At 38.4% G+C, this 17,564-nt stretch overlaps 1 protein-coding gene across 1 annotated transcript in view; it reads left to right on the plus strand.

Moving 5' to 3' along the window:
• The window catches only part of UGT8 (UDP glycosyltransferase 8), a 49,685-nt gene that overhangs the window by 25,915 nt on the left and 6,206 nt on the right, over positions 1-17,564 (plus strand). Inside the window, exons 2-3 of the mRNA XM_045537366.1 lie at positions 13,980-14,122; positions 15,892-15,968. Of these exons, the coding sequence (XP_045393322.1) occupies positions 13,980-14,122; positions 15,892-15,968 (220 nt within the window). The remainder of the gene's footprint in view (positions 1-13,979; positions 14,123-15,891; positions 15,969-17,564) is intronic.

Below are 17,564 nucleotides of genomic sequence, written 5' to 3' on the forward strand. Positions count from 1 at the left end.
GACCTCAGACACGCAGATAATCTATTTTTTATTCTTTATATATTTTTAGTCAAATCAGATTCAGGGTACTTAATGAATGAGGTTTAAGCTGTACGCAACAATTTGGGGGAAAGGATTTTTTTTTTTTTTAAATCTTACCATTATGGCACAAAAATGAGATTTCGGGTATATATAATTTAATTCAATTTTGTCATGGATCATAATTGAAGAAGAATATATTTCTGAGGGATAAGCAGCTGGCATATTTTGTAAAAGTCCCGTGGCAGTGCTGAAGGTCAATTAATAGCTATGCACTAAAGCAAATTTTCTTAAAATAAAAGAATAAATAGGAAATACAAAGTGTTTACCAGTTACAAAATTGATTAGGATTTCTTTATATATATCATTGTTTTCCCCCCTTTTTCTAGTGTACTGCAAAAGAAAGGGAAGGAAAAAATGTAGCTTTGGGGAATATAATACAACAGACATCGTTTTCATTGAGCAAATAAAAAAACATGAGTTGTTTCAATTTGTGTAACTTTACCCTTCTGAGGAATTAAAATAGTCTCCATCATCTCATAGAGCATATGGCCAGGGTAAATTTTCGAATGAAGGGCACTGGGCTGGAACTCAGAACTGGAGCTCAATCCTAACTCCGCTTCTGATTGCCCCTGGCAGTTAATACCTTGCTTCAGTTTCTTCAGCTGTAAAATAAATGACTAGGACAACAGAATATTAGCTTTTCTTTAAACTAATGATGCTGGGGATGATACTGGATTTTCAGATGCAACTTCTCCCTGCAGTACTGGAGATTGCCGATATAGTATGGATAGTATATTCTAGTTTTAAAGCAACCAAATGACCCGGAGGTTTGTATTATATTAACAATTTACATTGCGGTGCTTCTCACACCTACACACCACAGAGGAATAAATGCATTCACCGAGGTGATACTGGGAAAGCCATATACAGTGAATCGTAAGTACGGACATTTATTTAAAGTCTCCTGTTTTTCATTCTTTTTTGTGATTGCATCACTTTGGATGATGTTTTCATGCACGTAACTGAAAACGAGTAAGTAGCCATACTCAGTGGAAGTTTATTTTTGTGTCACATAAAGGAGGTTCTCAGGTGGGCGATCCAGGGTGGTCTGGAGGGGACCCAGGCTCCTTCAACACCCTGCTCCGCAGCCCCTGGTGTGCGGCCCTCCCCCTCGGCAGGATGCCTGCTGGTTCTGGCCCTGGGAAGGCTGACTGTACTTCTCTCTCATTGGCCAATCAGGTATCCACACACCTGCAGCTAAGACTAGAAAATGTAGTCTGTACCTGGGCTGCAGTGTGCCCGGCTAAAAGTTGGAAGCTGTTACTAAGGAAGTGGAGGAAATGAATATTGTCAAGCAACTAGCAGTGTCTGCCACAATGATGTCCCTTTGTTTGTCTGATTATTTAAAAAATACTTACACTTTATTTATGAATTGAAGCGGACATTTCAGGATAGTATATTCGCCTTAGGGCTTTATAGTATGCAGTCCCTGGTATACCTGGTGGTTTTCCACTTTGAGAAGTGCTGAATTATGTGTGATTCTTCAAATTCGATAAACACCGATTTAAAATTACGTGTGAACTGCTAATGAAATGCAGCGATGTTTTGGGCCGGTGGGTTTGTAACCACACTTGGTTGGTATGCAGAGATTCCCCAGCTGAAATGGTTCTGCACCTGCCCTGAGGGCCTGGCCTGTGTCAGGTCACTGACTCCCCTCTGCCCAGGGGTCACATTCTTTGCAGTGACTCCAGCTGTGTAGTCACATTTGTTGCTTTGGCAGTTGTATTATTTCACAATGACTGGAAATTGCTGGCCTTGGAGCCCTTTTCTTACCATCTGCATGTCCTCCCAGAACCTGTTACAAATAGCACTTGTTGGAGAATTTCCCACCCTCCCATCCGTCTTATATATGCAAGCTATTTTTTAAAGGCTCTTATTCTTTGAAACAGTCTATTCACCACTACAACTTACAAATATGTTAAATTTGTCGATTTTTATTTAAAAATGATATACATGCCTTCTTACTTTTTATGAGATACTTAGTCCAATATTTTGACTATGGTTTCCTGTTCCATTAAAAGAATTGCTTTCCTGGTGACGTTTTTGACTTTTGGTGGTTGGTTTTTAATCTATTTTGAGGCTTATTCAGTTTTTCAGAATCAACCTTCAGGTAACAGGAATCCAGGATGAACTCATAAATTCAGAGCTTTTTTTTTTTCTTTTCCTTAACTGTTGAGCCCATTTTTTAGCAGCTCGTATTTATTTCTTGCTTTTCCAAAGAAAGGTTTTTCTTCTTGAGATGTGCAAGGTTTCCTTCTATTCTGCCACACCTTTCTGACTACGTGACTACGTTTTTCCATTGAACATGCCGTTCCCTTTGTCTGAAAAGTTCTTTTTCATCCCTCCATATCCCGTCTCTGATATTGTTGCCCAAGAGGAAGCCAGTATGCCAAGTCATCAGGGTTAACGGCAGAGAAAGAGTTTATTCCCCATAGTGCTAAGTGGGGAGATGGGAGAAATTTCTCAAACCCGCCTCCCCAAGAATTTGGGAGACAGGGTTTTTACAGACAGTTTGGTGTAGGCAATAGAATCTGCTAATTGGCTGGGTTCTGGGTGGAACCATGGGGTTGTAGAAATTGTCTTCTTTGCTGACCAGGTTCTTGGGTGGGGTCACAAGACCAGTTGGTTGAGCCACTGGACTGGGGGCTCAGCTGTTCCCCTGGGATGCGAGACTGGAAGGTATCTCAGAAACTACTCTTGGGTTTCAAAGGTGATGTGATCTATGGAGAAAGCCAAGAATCTTCATGACCACCAGCTATATGGCTCCAGAGTGGCAATTATAGAGAAGAAAACAGAGGGACAGTTACTAATTATTATTGTTATTTTTAGCTAGGCCCTTACCACAGTTCTCTCCCTGCACCCAGCCAATTGTTGACTTTTGTGAAGGGCGTTTTCAGTATCATAAACCTTCCTACCCGAAACTAACCTTTTCAAAAGCTGCCGACTCGATTGATCCTGGAAAAATCTGATCTCTGCTTGACTCGACATTTCTTCTGTAATTTTATTCTCAGATTGCCCAATCTTAAACTCCGATGTTTAGAACTTGATGAGATATTTGAGATCTTTGACAGCACATGTTTTCCAGATAGCTGTTAATTCAGAAGGGATATGTTGTTACCTATTTTTCTAGTTTTTCATTCTGATGGGTAGTTTTTCTAACCAATTTTCCTTTGGAGCAATATAATAAAATTAGGTATATCAAGAAAATGTGTGAACAGCTTGACTTGAAAAGACTTGACAAGTTACACTTGACTCTTTCTATTTTTCCTCAATTGAGAACACTTGAAGTGTCCTTTTCTCATGTTACTTAATTTTTTTTTCTTTAGACATACTTCTTTTATAAATATAAAAGTCCCACCACATGCCCTTTTAATTTTATGTGACATTTAAGACAAGTTCAAGATTAAAGCAAGTACTTGCTGGGTTTCCATATATACATGGCTCTGCTGTCAAGCTAGAATGCTCTGATACGGGTTTCCTTCCTGCCCTCTGCTACAAACACAACTCGCATTCATATGCTCTTCCAGGTGCTCGCTGTTAAGTGTATGCAGAGAGTCCGTCAGTCTCTGGTTCTCAGGAATGGGGTAGACAGCATGAACTTGTGGTCCCAAAGATCTTAAGGCATCTTCCAGATGCCTTTTAAATTAACAGTTAACCTGTAATGTACCTGAAATGCTGAAGTATAACTTCAGTTATCCTAAGTTACCGTGTATAACATTTTGGGAAAATACACATAGATTTCTGAAAAGACAATTTACAAATGAACCTTTGGATGAAACTCATTTATAAGTTGGGTTTTTATATTGGTTTGATTTAGCAAAACAATGAAAACTGAATATTAGCTCATTTTTATTGAATGTACGTGAATTATGGACAGTACGCTGTTTTGGGTGCCTTGAAATTCAAGGAATTATCGTCTCCTAAAGGAGATGATATATGTATACAAATAATTTTACAACTCATTCAAATATGAACAGTACCATAAGAGAGCTATAAAGTACTGTCAAAGAGGAGAAATAAAGAATAAATTCTTAAACTTGGCGTGGTCAGACAAGAATTGCTGTGGTAGGTGGCATTTGAGCTCACTTTGCTGGGTTGATGGAAGTCCTGTCACGCAGGGAATCAAATGAACAAAGTCACCAGAGTGGGCAGGGACGGCGTCAGCTAAGAGTGTAGAGTGACCTGGTGTGGTAGGAGGTAAGAAACAGATGGGTCTTGGATGTCAGTTGGTCGTTGGACCAATGAAAATTTTAAGATCTTTGTCATGAATAAAGTTAGGGAAAAAAAAAACTAATATTGAGAACATGAGCACTGGGCATTGAGTGGAGATTACTTAATAAGACTTTTTAAACATATTGTTTGGGATTAGGCAGTGAACTTTTATGAGAGGGCCCAGGAGTTAAAAAGAAATTGGTGAGGGCCGGGTGTGGTGGCTCACACCTGTAATCCTAGCACTCTGGGAGGCCGAGGCAGGAGGATTGCTCGAGGTCAGGAGTTCGAGACCAGCCTGAGCGAGACCCCGTCTGTACTAAAAATAGAAGTAGATTGTCTGGACAACTAAAATATATATAGAAAAATTAGCCGGGCATGGTGGCGCATGCCTGTAGTCCCAGCTACTCGGGAGGCTGAGGCAGAGGATCACTTGAACCCAGGAGTCTGAGGTTGCTGTGAGCTAGGCTGGAGCCACGGCACTCACTCTAGCCCAGGCAACAGAGTGAGACTCTGTCTCAAAAAAAAAAAAAAATTGGTGAGAAAGCATATTTTGGGCTGCTTATTCAAAGATATAACTTTACTACAAACTTCTCTAGGAACATAGCATTATTGGAAAAAGGTCATGGTGTTAGAATAGTAGAAGCGCAGATAAATCCAAATTTTAGGTTCACAGAACTGACTCTGTCATATATAATGTGAGAAAGGAACGGTCTTGTCATAGCAGTGCCTGGAGGGAGGCTGAGGGTCCTAGCAGCCTGAAACAACCATGTTTGATAACTGATACTTATTCTTCATTTATATAGTCTTTGCTGGGTCTAACTGGGATTTTTCTCTTATTCTGATCATCCTGTTGTCTATCCAGGCAGAGAATGAGATTTGTTTTTAAATTGCCTTTACATAAGGCAGTACACGGAAGAGTACACAGTCTAGCAGGCACAGTGACCACGGCTCTGCGTGTTTCTGCCCCAGTTATAAACGCTTACCCTGAGATGACCAACTTACTCATCCCAGAATCATCGCACCATTGCCCACACCCTTCTGGGTCATTGACTTTCTGGCACAAGAGGAGTTTACTTCCTGAATAGTTGTGGAAATGGGGAGTGAGATGGAAGAGAAGGCACAGTTCCTGGTTTTACAGGTTGTCTTGTCACTCACCCTACAAAAGTTAGTCAAAGACTTCTCTTGCCTTCTTGACCATATATACTATTCATGCTCACCAGACAGAAACACTTGAGTTAGTGGAAACATCCATGAGGTCATAGTCATAGGATATGATCTTACTGCACATTTTGGTCTTTGTCTACGTACTGCGTTAGGCATTTGGGAGAAGCTTACTCAGGTGTACTCTGATTCCGTCATTGGCCTGGAAGGATCTGTTTGAGTGATCGACTCTGGAAATGCTATGAACTAGACTTGTTTTAGCCAAATTCTGTATGTACTGTTATTTCCTCCTATAGGTTTATATTCTGGAAACACCAAATATTGGTATTGTAATATTAGAAAAGGAGAAATTTTCTTTAATTTACAAAAGGATTCTTTAATTGGCAATGGCTTTTTGCCACTTTATTTAATTGAACTGAGTGTGTGTATTTCTAATTGGTTTAGAAATATTAGCATACAACTATTAATTGCTTATCTCCAAACTATTCCTTTGGAAATTCAACTCTGAAATCAAGAGAAACTGGGATATAATTTACAGAGATTTATTTTCAGACTCTCCATTTCCCCAGCACACGGGGAAATAAGGCAAAGGTAATGTTCATAAGCTGACAGTAAGCTCTTGAGTCTGAGTTGGACTATGAACTTCTGGGCAGGAAACCATATCTTGCTCTTTTATATTCTTGGCACCAAGTAAGTGCCTGGCACGTAGAAGGTGACCAATAAAAGTCTGTTTAACTGATTGAATTATTAATGAAATGAATATGCCTGCAGATTAAAAAAGGGGCCCTGCACTCTGTCCCTTTTGGTAATATCAGTAGATTTCAGAAAGGAATGTGAGTACCAGAATGATTTGGGAAAAATACCTGGTAAATATTAACATTTTCTCTATTGAAATATTGATGAGGACCACAGATTCATGGCTTAGAACTAGGTTCTTTGGTCTCATTAGGCCTCCGCCATTTCCCTATTTACCTTGAAGAGATAACTTGATGTGTTTAAGGTTACAAAGTAGGTGTTTGGCGACTGTTAACTTTCTATTCTTGCTGGTCTTTTCTGAGTAAAGAATTCCAGGGACTTCCTGCGGAACTCTTAGTCTTGTTTTTAAAATCCATTTGTGACTCTTCAGAGAGGAACCGAATGAAGATACATTGAGACATGCCAGTCCCTAGAGCTGGGAAAATCACCCTAGTGACATTTAAGCAACCACTCACTATGCCTATACAAGACTCAGATAGGGAATCACTCTGTCTAGGTCTGGAATTCAGATAGGGAAGGGTGGGAACCACTGTTCTGTGCTCCAAATTGGACCCACAGCTGGGAGACTCAAGAGCTAGTGGCTGGGGTCATCTTCAAGCTCTTTCAGTCACAAGTTTGGTGGTTTATATTGGCTGCTCGCTAAAATCTCAGTTGGTCTATTAGCTGCCACACCTGCACCTGGCCTCTCCGCATTGCACTGTTTCACTGATAGCATGGTGTGGTGGTTGGATACCAAGGGTGAACGTTCCAAGACAGACAGAAACAGCTGGCACCTGTACGCTTTGTTATGACCTAGCCTTGGAAGTCACATAGTATTGCTTTTGTACTCCATTGATCAGAGAAGTCACGAACCTGCCCGGGTTTATGGGGTGTGGACATAGTCCAGGTTTATGGAGTGTGGACATAGTCCCACGTGATGGGGAGGTTCTGAGAGCAGAAAATACAACCTGCCTCACAATATAATTCCTGTGTCTTTTGCTACAGCTTCATAATTTTCAGGTATGATTAATTCTTTATATATCTCCCTAGATTGTTTTTACCAAGTAGACTACTTACCAATTCCCTGTATGTAGTTTTTGTTTTTAATTTTCAGTTCAGTGTGTTAATCAGATGCTGAAATCGATGGTGAGAAGTTTAAATTTAAAACTTAAAATTAATAGACTATCTAGATTATTTCCCACAATAAAATAAAATTTTATTGATTTAATTTGCATCCCAAAATTCTGAAGTATTTTTGTTTTGTTTTTTTTTGTCCAAAACAGAGTTTATTTAAGAATAGCCAGGGTTTGCAATGCTGGGGATACACATGCTAGGGTGGACCGTAGGCCCATCTGGGGGGGCTCGGGAAAGGGGGAGCTTTTAAAGGCAAACAGAAGCCCCCGTAAGCTGTTTGGAAACAAACGTCATTGGTTATGGGGGCTTATTGCAGGTAGTGGTATTTGTTCATGGGTGGTATTGGCTGTTGCTTGTAAACCATGTTTCTCATGTGTAACTGTCAAATTGAAAGCTGTATTCCTTTTATTTTCTTTCTTTTGTAATATAACAATCTCTTCAAAATACATTTTTTAAAATAATAGCACATTTATAGAAAATTTGCACAGTTCTAAGATGTTTTCTGTTTGAACCACCTGAGAGTAATTTTCCTATATGATACGTTATAACCGCCAACACATTCGTATGCATTTCATACACACAAGGACGTTCTCCTACATAACCATAATTCAGAGCATCAGGATTGGGAAATTAACAACGATGTATGACTACCACCTAAATCTCATAACTCTTTGAAGTTTTGCAAGATTCTCTTACAGTGTCCTCTAAGAATCATGCATTGCCTTTATTTGCCATGTGTCTTTAGACTCCTCCTTGAAAGTTTATTCAGTGGTTTTTTTTGTTTGTTTGTTTGTTTGTTTTGACTCATGAATTTGATGCTGTTGAAAACTATAGGTCTGCTGTTTTATAGACTGTCCCTCAGTTTGGGCTTATTTCATGTTCCTCATAATTGGATTCAGGAGACGCACCCTCGGCAGCAGTGTCATAGAAGCAATGCTGTGCCCTGCGTATTGCATCCAATCACGTGGTGCATGGTTTCGACGTCTTCCATCATTGATGACGTCCACTTTGATCACTTGATCAAGGTGTTATGTCCCAGGCTTCTTCCCTGTCACATTATTAATTTTACCTTGGTAATCGATCAGGTTTCGAAGCTATGTAAATATTCTTTATCAGTCTCTATGTCCCTATGATATAACATTGTGATTATCATAAAGAAAGTGTTGGTTGTTTCTATTTTAGTCTTCTCTGGAAGGAGGGTGGGCAGACAGGTAGACTGGCTGGCAGGCCTGCCTTTACTTTGTCTAGGCAGATCACAATTTAGTAGTTAAACTTGAATGTAAAAATGAGACATTTCTTTAAAGTGCCCAATCAACTCTCTTACATGCTAGGGAAAAGACAGTCTTACTTATCTAATTAACTGAATGGAAAAATAAAGCAATTTGCTTATTGTTTATACTTTTAAGGATTTAGATTACTCTTAGCTTTCTTAATTTATTAAAATAAGTAAGTACTGAGGGTCTCTTCTTTCTCTACTTTACACCTCTCTTCTCATTCTCGATGGCAAATAAGTATGTTCAAATCTCTTCCATTCTCCCCAAACTTCTGGATTCTCAATTTCCTTGTCTAACCTAAAAAAACTTTAAATGTCATTATGGACTAATATTTTTCTTTTCTGGTGAGAGTTTCACCTCTGTTTGTTTAGTATTTCTGTCCTTTTTTCTATCCAGTGGTTAGCTTCCGTAGCACCTCGGCACCTTGCCATGATCATATCCTTGGGATATTCTTGCTGCCTATGTGCAGTTTCTTGAAGGTCTTAAGAACCTTGAAAATTTAACTCTTTTCAAAGTCAAATCAGGGTTTCAAATTTTGCTTACCACTTTTCATTGTAAGAACTGGTAACAATTAAAAGCTTTATGAGAAAGAAAAGCAAGTACTGCAGAATCTCAGTGGAAATGAATACATCCTTCTAGGTGCTTATTTCATTTTCCTGAACTTTCACTGTGTTAATAAAAGCATCTTCTGAGATTTTAAAAAATAGAATCATCACCTTGACGTTGATCTCTCTATTGCTTCTTTAGGCTAATTGTTGCTTAAACCCCAATCTGGGAATTCAGTTGAGTTTTCTGCAAAACTGACAGCTAGATTTGATGGTACATGTAAAATATTTTTTGTACTACTTCTCATTTATGTATTTTAACCATCTGTATTCTGAAGAATCTATAACATGGTGAACAAAATATAACTGAGTGAAAATATTTTGGTGCAGAATGACTTTTTTTTTTCCTTTTCTCAAAGTGGATATCATTTCAGTCCACAATCTATGCATTATTTATCAGACATTCTGGCTAGGGAAAAGAACTGGGTAGTTTTTATTTGACAAAGCACTTTTATGTATTTAATCTCATTTAATCTTCACAATGTCCCTGTAAAGTATTATCAGCATTTTTAGACATGAGGAAGCTGGGCCTCAGAGAGAGTAGGCGACTCAACTAAAGTTATACAGCAAATTGTGGAATTGGGGTTTGACACAAACCTCCAGCCAAACAAATCAGTGAAAACAATGGTTGGCGCATTTTTTTTTTTTAATGATGACTTATATTTCCAGTAATTTTTTTTTTTTTTTTTAGTAAGTCTTGGTTAACTATCTTAGCAGTAGGCAGAGATCACATTTGATGTCCCAAGATGTTTTTTTAAAACATTTTGTGTCAAAATGTTCATTATTACTGTATGTACTCGATTTTGCAGAGTAAGTATTTTCTTTGCAGCCCACCTTACCAAGGCAGAACATTCATTTATCAGAAACATTAAAATGGGAAAGGATGCCTATTGATGTTGGCGTTGGGAACAAGAAAAGTAACCCCAGCACCCACCCCCTTCTTCTCCCCTCATCCTCTCTGTGTAGGATTCTCTCAGCATCCAGGCGTTCTTTCCATCAGAGTGGTGGGGCTCACAGAGGACATAGGGTTTGTTATTGGTTTCTTGGCTGCACTAGAGCCCTCTGGCTCCCACTCTTGGGGGAGAGAAAGGAGTAGGTTTGGGTCACATGCTGCCACCAGGACAGATCTTTTCAAAGAAAATTATGCGTGGATGAAAGTTTAAAACATGAAAGAACTGATACTATAAAATTGCTAAAATTAAATACGGACCATTTAAAAGATAATCTTGAAGTGAGAAAGACTTGCTTAAATAAAATCATAAACCCAGAGGCCATTTAAGAAAAGATATTTCGTCCTTCTAGCAGATAAACAAAAACCATTGAAAGAAAATTATAAAACAGTAATACTTCAAAGGTAAATGTCAAATTCAGTTATTTAAGGTAAAATGAATTAAGTGATAGTATATTGACATCATCTAATAGAGTACTGTATAGACTATATGAAAACAATTTGAATTTGTGTTTTTCTGGTTAGTCACGTGAGGTGAAGCATCTTTCTATATTTATGCAATTTAGTTGCCATCCATGAATTGTTTTCCCAAGTGTTAGTGGGTTTTCTCCCCTGCACTATTTTGTTGTAGTATTCATCCTTTATTCTATGTGTTGTAAATATTCTTGCAAGTCTGTTTATTATTATGTTGATTTTTTAAAATGTCTTTCATACTTTAGAAGTTTAATTGTTTTGTAGTCAGATCTAACCATCTTCTCTTCATGACTTCTGGGGTCTGTGGCTTGCCCTAGGAAGACCTTCCCCACCCAAATGCAATAAAAGTATTCTTTTGTGTTTTCTTCAAGTATTTCATATATTTTAATTCAGTCTAACTTTTTCATTCATACGTCTGTGATTTATACTAGTGGAGGGATAGAACCTCGTTTTTTTCCTAAATCAGTTAGCTGGCGACTCCTTTCCCTGCTGATGAAGTTTCTCAGATCCTAACTGCATGGTAGTTTGTCGGCCACCTTCATTGTTCAGTCCCTTCTGCCAACGCTGAGGACTCATTGCAATGGCTCTGGACTCGAGTACATTTTAATATCCAGAAGAGCAAACTCTACCTGTGCTTTTTCAAAATTTTCTTGTCCTTTTTTCTACTTTTTTTTTTTGTCTAGATGAGTTTTAGACTCATCTTTCCAAGTTCCATAATAATCCTCATGGAGTGTAGGCTGAGAATGCATTAAATTTTATAAAAAAGCATTTTATAAGATTAGTATTTCCTCTTCAGGCATGTGTTACATCTCTCCATTTATTCAGGTTTCCTTTTTTTGTCTTTTAGCATAGTTTTCATGTATTTTCATGTACATTTTGTATATTTCTGTTAGGTTTACTCTTAGGTTTTTACGGATTTTTGTTGTTATTGTAAATAAACTTTCTTAGCCCAGTTTTTTAATTTGATGTTTACTCAGAGGCAGGAGGATTCTAAAGTGCCTTTATTTTTTAGTGTTAAATTTCTGGAATTGAGACTTTTTTTTACATTGCATATATTTATTAGGTTTTTTTGAAAAGCTGTTATTATGTCAGTTTGCACTTTTTAATTGAGGAGGTCTTAAATTCCAGAAACTACCATCTGTGTATGCGTAGGCCATGTAGATACCTCCCAGCCCACTGGAGACCCAGGCATACTTTTTGTGAAGCTCCGTTTGCAAAGTCTTTGCCATGAGGTCAGTGAATTTACCAGCCCTTCAGCCTCTGGCTGTTGGATTGTTCACACCTCCTGAATGTCGCCCTCCTCAACCGAACCCAAAACCCAGCGTGCTTGATGTTCTCATAAAACATCCATCCCACCGAACATGGGAAGGTTAGGGATCGTGGGAGGGTCACGTCCCTCCCTCCCTGTGCTCTGGCCTTGCCCCTCCAGCCAGGAAGTAGCAGTCCGGATATCACCTTGGGGCCTCACTCCTCCTTCTGAGCCCTCTTCTAAAGGTACTGAGTACTCTTCCCGAAGGAAGCCATGATGAGTACAATTTTTTTTTCTGTTCCCTTCCGCATCAGTAAAGGCTATGTATGGTATTTAAATACACCATATGCGTTCAAATCATTCTACCATGCATTTATATTTACGTACATCCATGCAATTAAAAATTTAAATCAGTTTGCTCTTGTTCATTACTTTGAATCCACAGATAACACCATAAAATTGTCAGCACCTGTGATGTTCTTGGTAAATGTAGCAGAATATAAGTTAAAAGCTTTAATGCAAAGTTGATACAGCCTCTCTTTGTTTTATATACAGATGTTCCTTGACTTACAATGGGGTTATGTCCTGATGAACCCATTGTTAAGTTGAATGCATTGAAGGTGAAGTGCATTTAACACACCCAACATACCAACATCATAGCATAGCCTGGCCTACCTTAAGCATGCTCAGAACACTTTGCATTTGTCTATAGTTGGGCAGAATCACCTGGCAACACAGTGCCCTGTAGAGTATTGGTCACTGACCCTCGTGATGGTGTGACCGACACTGGGACCCGAGACTCACTGCTGCGGCCCAGCATCTTGAGACAGAGTATGGGTACCGCCTGTCTCTAGCCCCGGGAAAGGTCAAAATTCAACACGATTTCTTCTGAATGTGTATGGCTTTCCCACCATCGTAAAGTTGAAAAATCATAAGTTGGAGGTAGTGTGTATAACCCTCCATAAATAGATTCTCTTAGACTATAAAGTGTTTTGGTCAGTTTTTCTTCGTTACCAAATGATTACAGGCTGTTTTACTCAGTAGCTAGAAGGATGTAGCTATGCCATCGCCACTCTTGGTCACATAGCGGCACTACTTAATTTGGGGCATAAAATGCGGTTCCCCATCCCCTGCTAGGAATGATTGCAATACAGCAAGGTAACACAAATTTCTTTATGTGATAAAAAGAAAGGGGAAAAAGGAAAGAAAACTTAGGCTTAATGTTCCATTTAAGTGCTTAATTAAGCTGCACAGGGATTCTGTTGGGAAGATTCTCCGTATTGCGGGGTACCCCTCAGCTGCTGTAACACGACAGCTCACTCTGCACGTTGTGCACACAGAGTGAGTCAGGTCCCTGCTTTCGTGACTGTGTTGTGGCACTAGGTGTATCATGCTGTCCGTGTAAATGGACAGCAAGTTTGTTGTCCTTACAGTGGAATTAGCATGTTCCTCCAAGTGCCGTGGCTTTATTATTCCTAGTTTTCCTATGGGGAATTGAAGCTCAGTGTCTTTGGCAAAGATTCATTCAAAGGGATGACTTTCCATTAAAAACAAGCTTGTGCCTTGTGTTATAGCTGTACCATTACAAAACAAGCTTGTAGAATAAAATAAAGCAAGGTGGTGTCCCTTAAAGTGAACTGATTTCATTTTCAATACAAATAAATCATATTGACCAAAATTTGTCAAAGACACTGATTTTTGCCAGTGTGACTGATTTGTCGTATATTCAATCCACGTCTTTTGCTTGTATCCTCATACATATTTATCTGACCATGCATCAAACATCATTTTCAGTTTTTTGACTTCTGTCTGAGACTTAGGCCATTAGCTACTGAGTTGTTTTTTTTTTTTTTTTGGTTTGTTATTACGTATTGATCTCACCAAGTAAACCATATGCTCTTCTTGTTTCAGTTAGTGTTGTCAGATGAAATATTTTAAACAAAAGCAGTTAGTGCGAAATACCATATCCTCATCTTTCTAATTGTTTAAGAAAATTACCTAAAGTTGTTTTTTTTTTTTTTTTTAAACTGTGTGCTGTCGATGGTGATACTGATTATGAACTATGCAGTTCTTCACAAAATTAACTGCGATGTTTCGATTTACAGGATCTCCAAAGGTGGGTAAATGGTGCTACTGAGCATGGCTTTGTCCTGGTATCTTTTGGAGCCGGCGTCAAGTATCTGTCGGAAGACATCGCTCACAAACTGGCAGGAGCCCTGGGGAGGCTGCCTCAGAAGGTGATTTGGAGGTAAGGTACTAATGCAGGTGGCTCCTTTGCTGTTGATTTTCAGTATCCCATTGGTTAGCTCACAGGTCCCACTACAGAATAGCACGCGGAGTCCCTGGCAAAATTAGCAGGATGCCCCTGACTTTTCGTTTTGTTCCTTAGTGTATTGAAATCTGGGAATTAATTCATAAGACTATGACAGATAAAGAGACCTGTGACTTATAGCATAAAAAGAAGATATGATTTCGGATGATGTATCCTTGTGTTGGATACATTTCTATATTCTACCCTCAGTTACTCTGCTATTTATTGTCATGGTAAAAACTTTAGTTATAATTGTATGCCTTTCTATATACTCCTTCAAATCAGTTTTGGAATGAGGTAGACAATGATGGATGAAGGAATAAATAGGTAAAATATTTCATGGACTCTGTTAGACATCCACTTTGTCTCTTTCACAAATACTTTTGATATATTTAAGAAACCAGGCTTTTAAAAACACAGTAACTTAGCAGTTAACATTGGTTAAGATCGACCCATGGATTGATCCCAGCTTCCTTCGGGAGGCACTAACACATGTCTGTCTCTGGAATTTCCAAACTGGTGTTCAAAAATCAGACCTGAACACTTCATTTAGCACGTATTTATACCACCACTGTTGGGCTCTAGGGGAAGAGTTGTGAAAAACATGGGTCCCACAGTTTCTACCACAGTTAGAATAAAGTGTCTCTCAAGCCATTGCAAGGAATATAGATTCTCCCTTTGTAATAACTGAACAAGAATTAGTCTGACCTACGAAATGGATACATATTTTATTCTAACTGCTCAGGACTTTTCCCTTCAGATTCTAGTCTCATTGGGTTTCTTCTCTTAGATTTAACCCAGAAAGCGCCTCTCCTGTTTTATTTAGGACAGTGTGTGCTCAGTTCGGACTCTTTTGTCATTCTTTCCATTGTTAAGCATGTTTATGGTTTGTCTTTTAAAGATGAGACACAGGGAACAGCCTGATTATGTTCTTTGCTCCACAGAACTCCCATCTCTGGGGCCAAGCTAATAGAGAGTACTTTCTTCCTTCTTTCAATACCTGTGTGCTCGCCCAGGCTCTGGGTGGCAAGGATTAGGGCCACCGGCTGCCTAGTGGTGGCCTCCCTGGCCCTTCATGTTCCAGCTCCTCCGTGATGGTGGGGAGTGACTTCCGGCATTGGTTTGTTTGGTTGCTTTTTTGTCATCTCTGTGTATGTGTACAGGTGAAACGAGCCGGTGGAAAATGAGATTTCTGTATAAGCAAATCATTTCTTATTCATCCTTCAATCCATGAAAGTTGTTTTTTTTTTTTTTAATTAGAATTTAGGCTGAGTGTGGTGGCTCACACCTGTAATCCCAGCACTTCGAGAAGCCAAGGCAGAAGGATCGCTGAGGCCAGGAATTCAAGCCCAGCCTGGGAAACAAGCGAGACCCTGACTCTACAAAAAATAAAAAATAAGCTGGGCGTGGTGGTGCATGCCTCTAGTAACCACTCAGGAGGCTGAGCTGGAAGGATTGCTTGAGACCCCAGGAGCTGGAGGTTGCAGTGCACTGTCACTGCCCGCCAGCCTAGGTGACAAAGTGACACCCTGTCTCTAAAAAGGAAATATAGTCAAATTTTTATTGTTACTGAAGCATGGCTTTATTCTTAAGATTATCAACAAAAGATGATGTAACATTTATTTTAAATCTGATATTTTAACCAGAGAGCCCATAGTATAAGATTTGATTTTTGAAAGATTTTATTTTTCTGTTGTACATTTTAGGTTTTCTGGACCCAAACCAAAGAATCTAGGAAACAACACTAAGCTCATAGAATGGTTACCACAAAATGACCTGCTTGGTAAGTCAGTGACATCTTGGTACTTACTTGGCTGTTAGATTTTAATTATGTAAATGTGATTTTTTTTTTTTTTTTACTTGAGAACATTGTACAATATGTAGGTAGTTTATGATAGTCATTCTGGGTTTTTTTTTTTCCAGCATTTTGATGCTTTTTGGTCATTCTATTTTTATTGAATATCTCAGCTTTTAAATTCCAGGCCGACATTTCAGATCTTTACTTATTGTAAAACCGTAATCATTTGGGATTATGTATTAAATTTTTTAGACCAGTCACCAACTTTAACTATCTGGAAAATATATTTAATAAACTATATAAATTAGTAGTGAATAAAGCTATTCCTGATTAGGCTAATCAGGTAAAAGTAATAAAATTAAAACAATGAAAATGCAAATTTGGGTTATAGCTTTATTACAGATTTATCTGAGAACCAAGAGAAATTAGAAATTATTCATTTGTCTGAAACCAAAGAGAAGCAGAAGGCCAGGGGAACAATTGATTTATTTTAATTTTAATCGGGTCATCTGCCTCTTTCCTCCTAATTCACCAGGCATTTTTGAAGCATTATTTATTTTGATTTATTTCTTGGGATTATAGGCCTCAACTCAAAATAATTTTTATATGCATATCTTTTAAGTATATTTGAATTTAACTAATTTAACTCCATGTTCAATAAGCATAGATAGTAAAAAATGTAAAGATTTAGTCATTAAATTTCTAGGAAAATATGCCATTCTTTAATATATTTATTAAGGAAATTATAAAAAGGTTTATTGATTTTGGCAATATTTAGCACCATTAATTCCATAATACTAACACCTAATATTATATAAAAGTAGTTTTAATTTTAAATTGCACTCTTAAGAATAGGCTTTTAAAATTTTTCTAGAAGCTACAATGATGCTACTAAAAACCAGTAAAGAATTTTATTTATGTATATAATTTCTTTTCGTGTAGTATAAATATTCTATAAATGATAAAACTGAGGGGAAAAAAGAACACAAGGCAATTTACCTTTCTTGATACTTGTATGTTTTGTAATCTTTCGTGTCTTTACTATTATGACTTCAGATTCCATAGAAGGTAAAAACGAAGCAGGAAATTTAAATAAGGTAACTTGACTGTCAGCTATTCAGTGCAACCGTGCGACACAACGTAGGAGCATCCAAATTTTTATTGCATATGCGTTTTGTTTGTTTGCTTGTCTTTTACTGTGGGGTGCTAAGCAAGGTCCACGCTCAACACCCCCCAAGTCCATGGCTCCTCCAAGTTCCTCACTGTCTCGGTGCTCCGACTTCTCCAAGATGAATGTCCCTGTAAACTCTGGGCATGACACTTGTGTCCTCTAATGGCTTACAATTATGATCAGAAGATTCCCCCCAGATGGGAAATAGAAACCAAATCAGTGTCTTCCCCTCACACCACTCCCCTCCTCTTCAGAGGGGGGATGCCCGCTGGGATCATGATGCACACACGTAGTTTTGTACCTGGAATGTGTATATTTTAAAAGATTTGTATATCTGCAATCTCTAATTCCTTTATGACCAATAATTCATTTCCCATGTGGAGTACATTTTTTCTTATACTTCTTATGCA

Source organism: Lemur catta, chromosome 26 (genome assembly GCF_020740605.2).
Source record: "Lemur catta isolate mLemCat1 chromosome 26, mLemCat1.pri, whole genome shotgun sequence".
Taxonomy (NCBI): Eukaryota; Metazoa; Chordata; class Mammalia; order Primates; family Lemuridae; genus Lemur; species Lemur catta.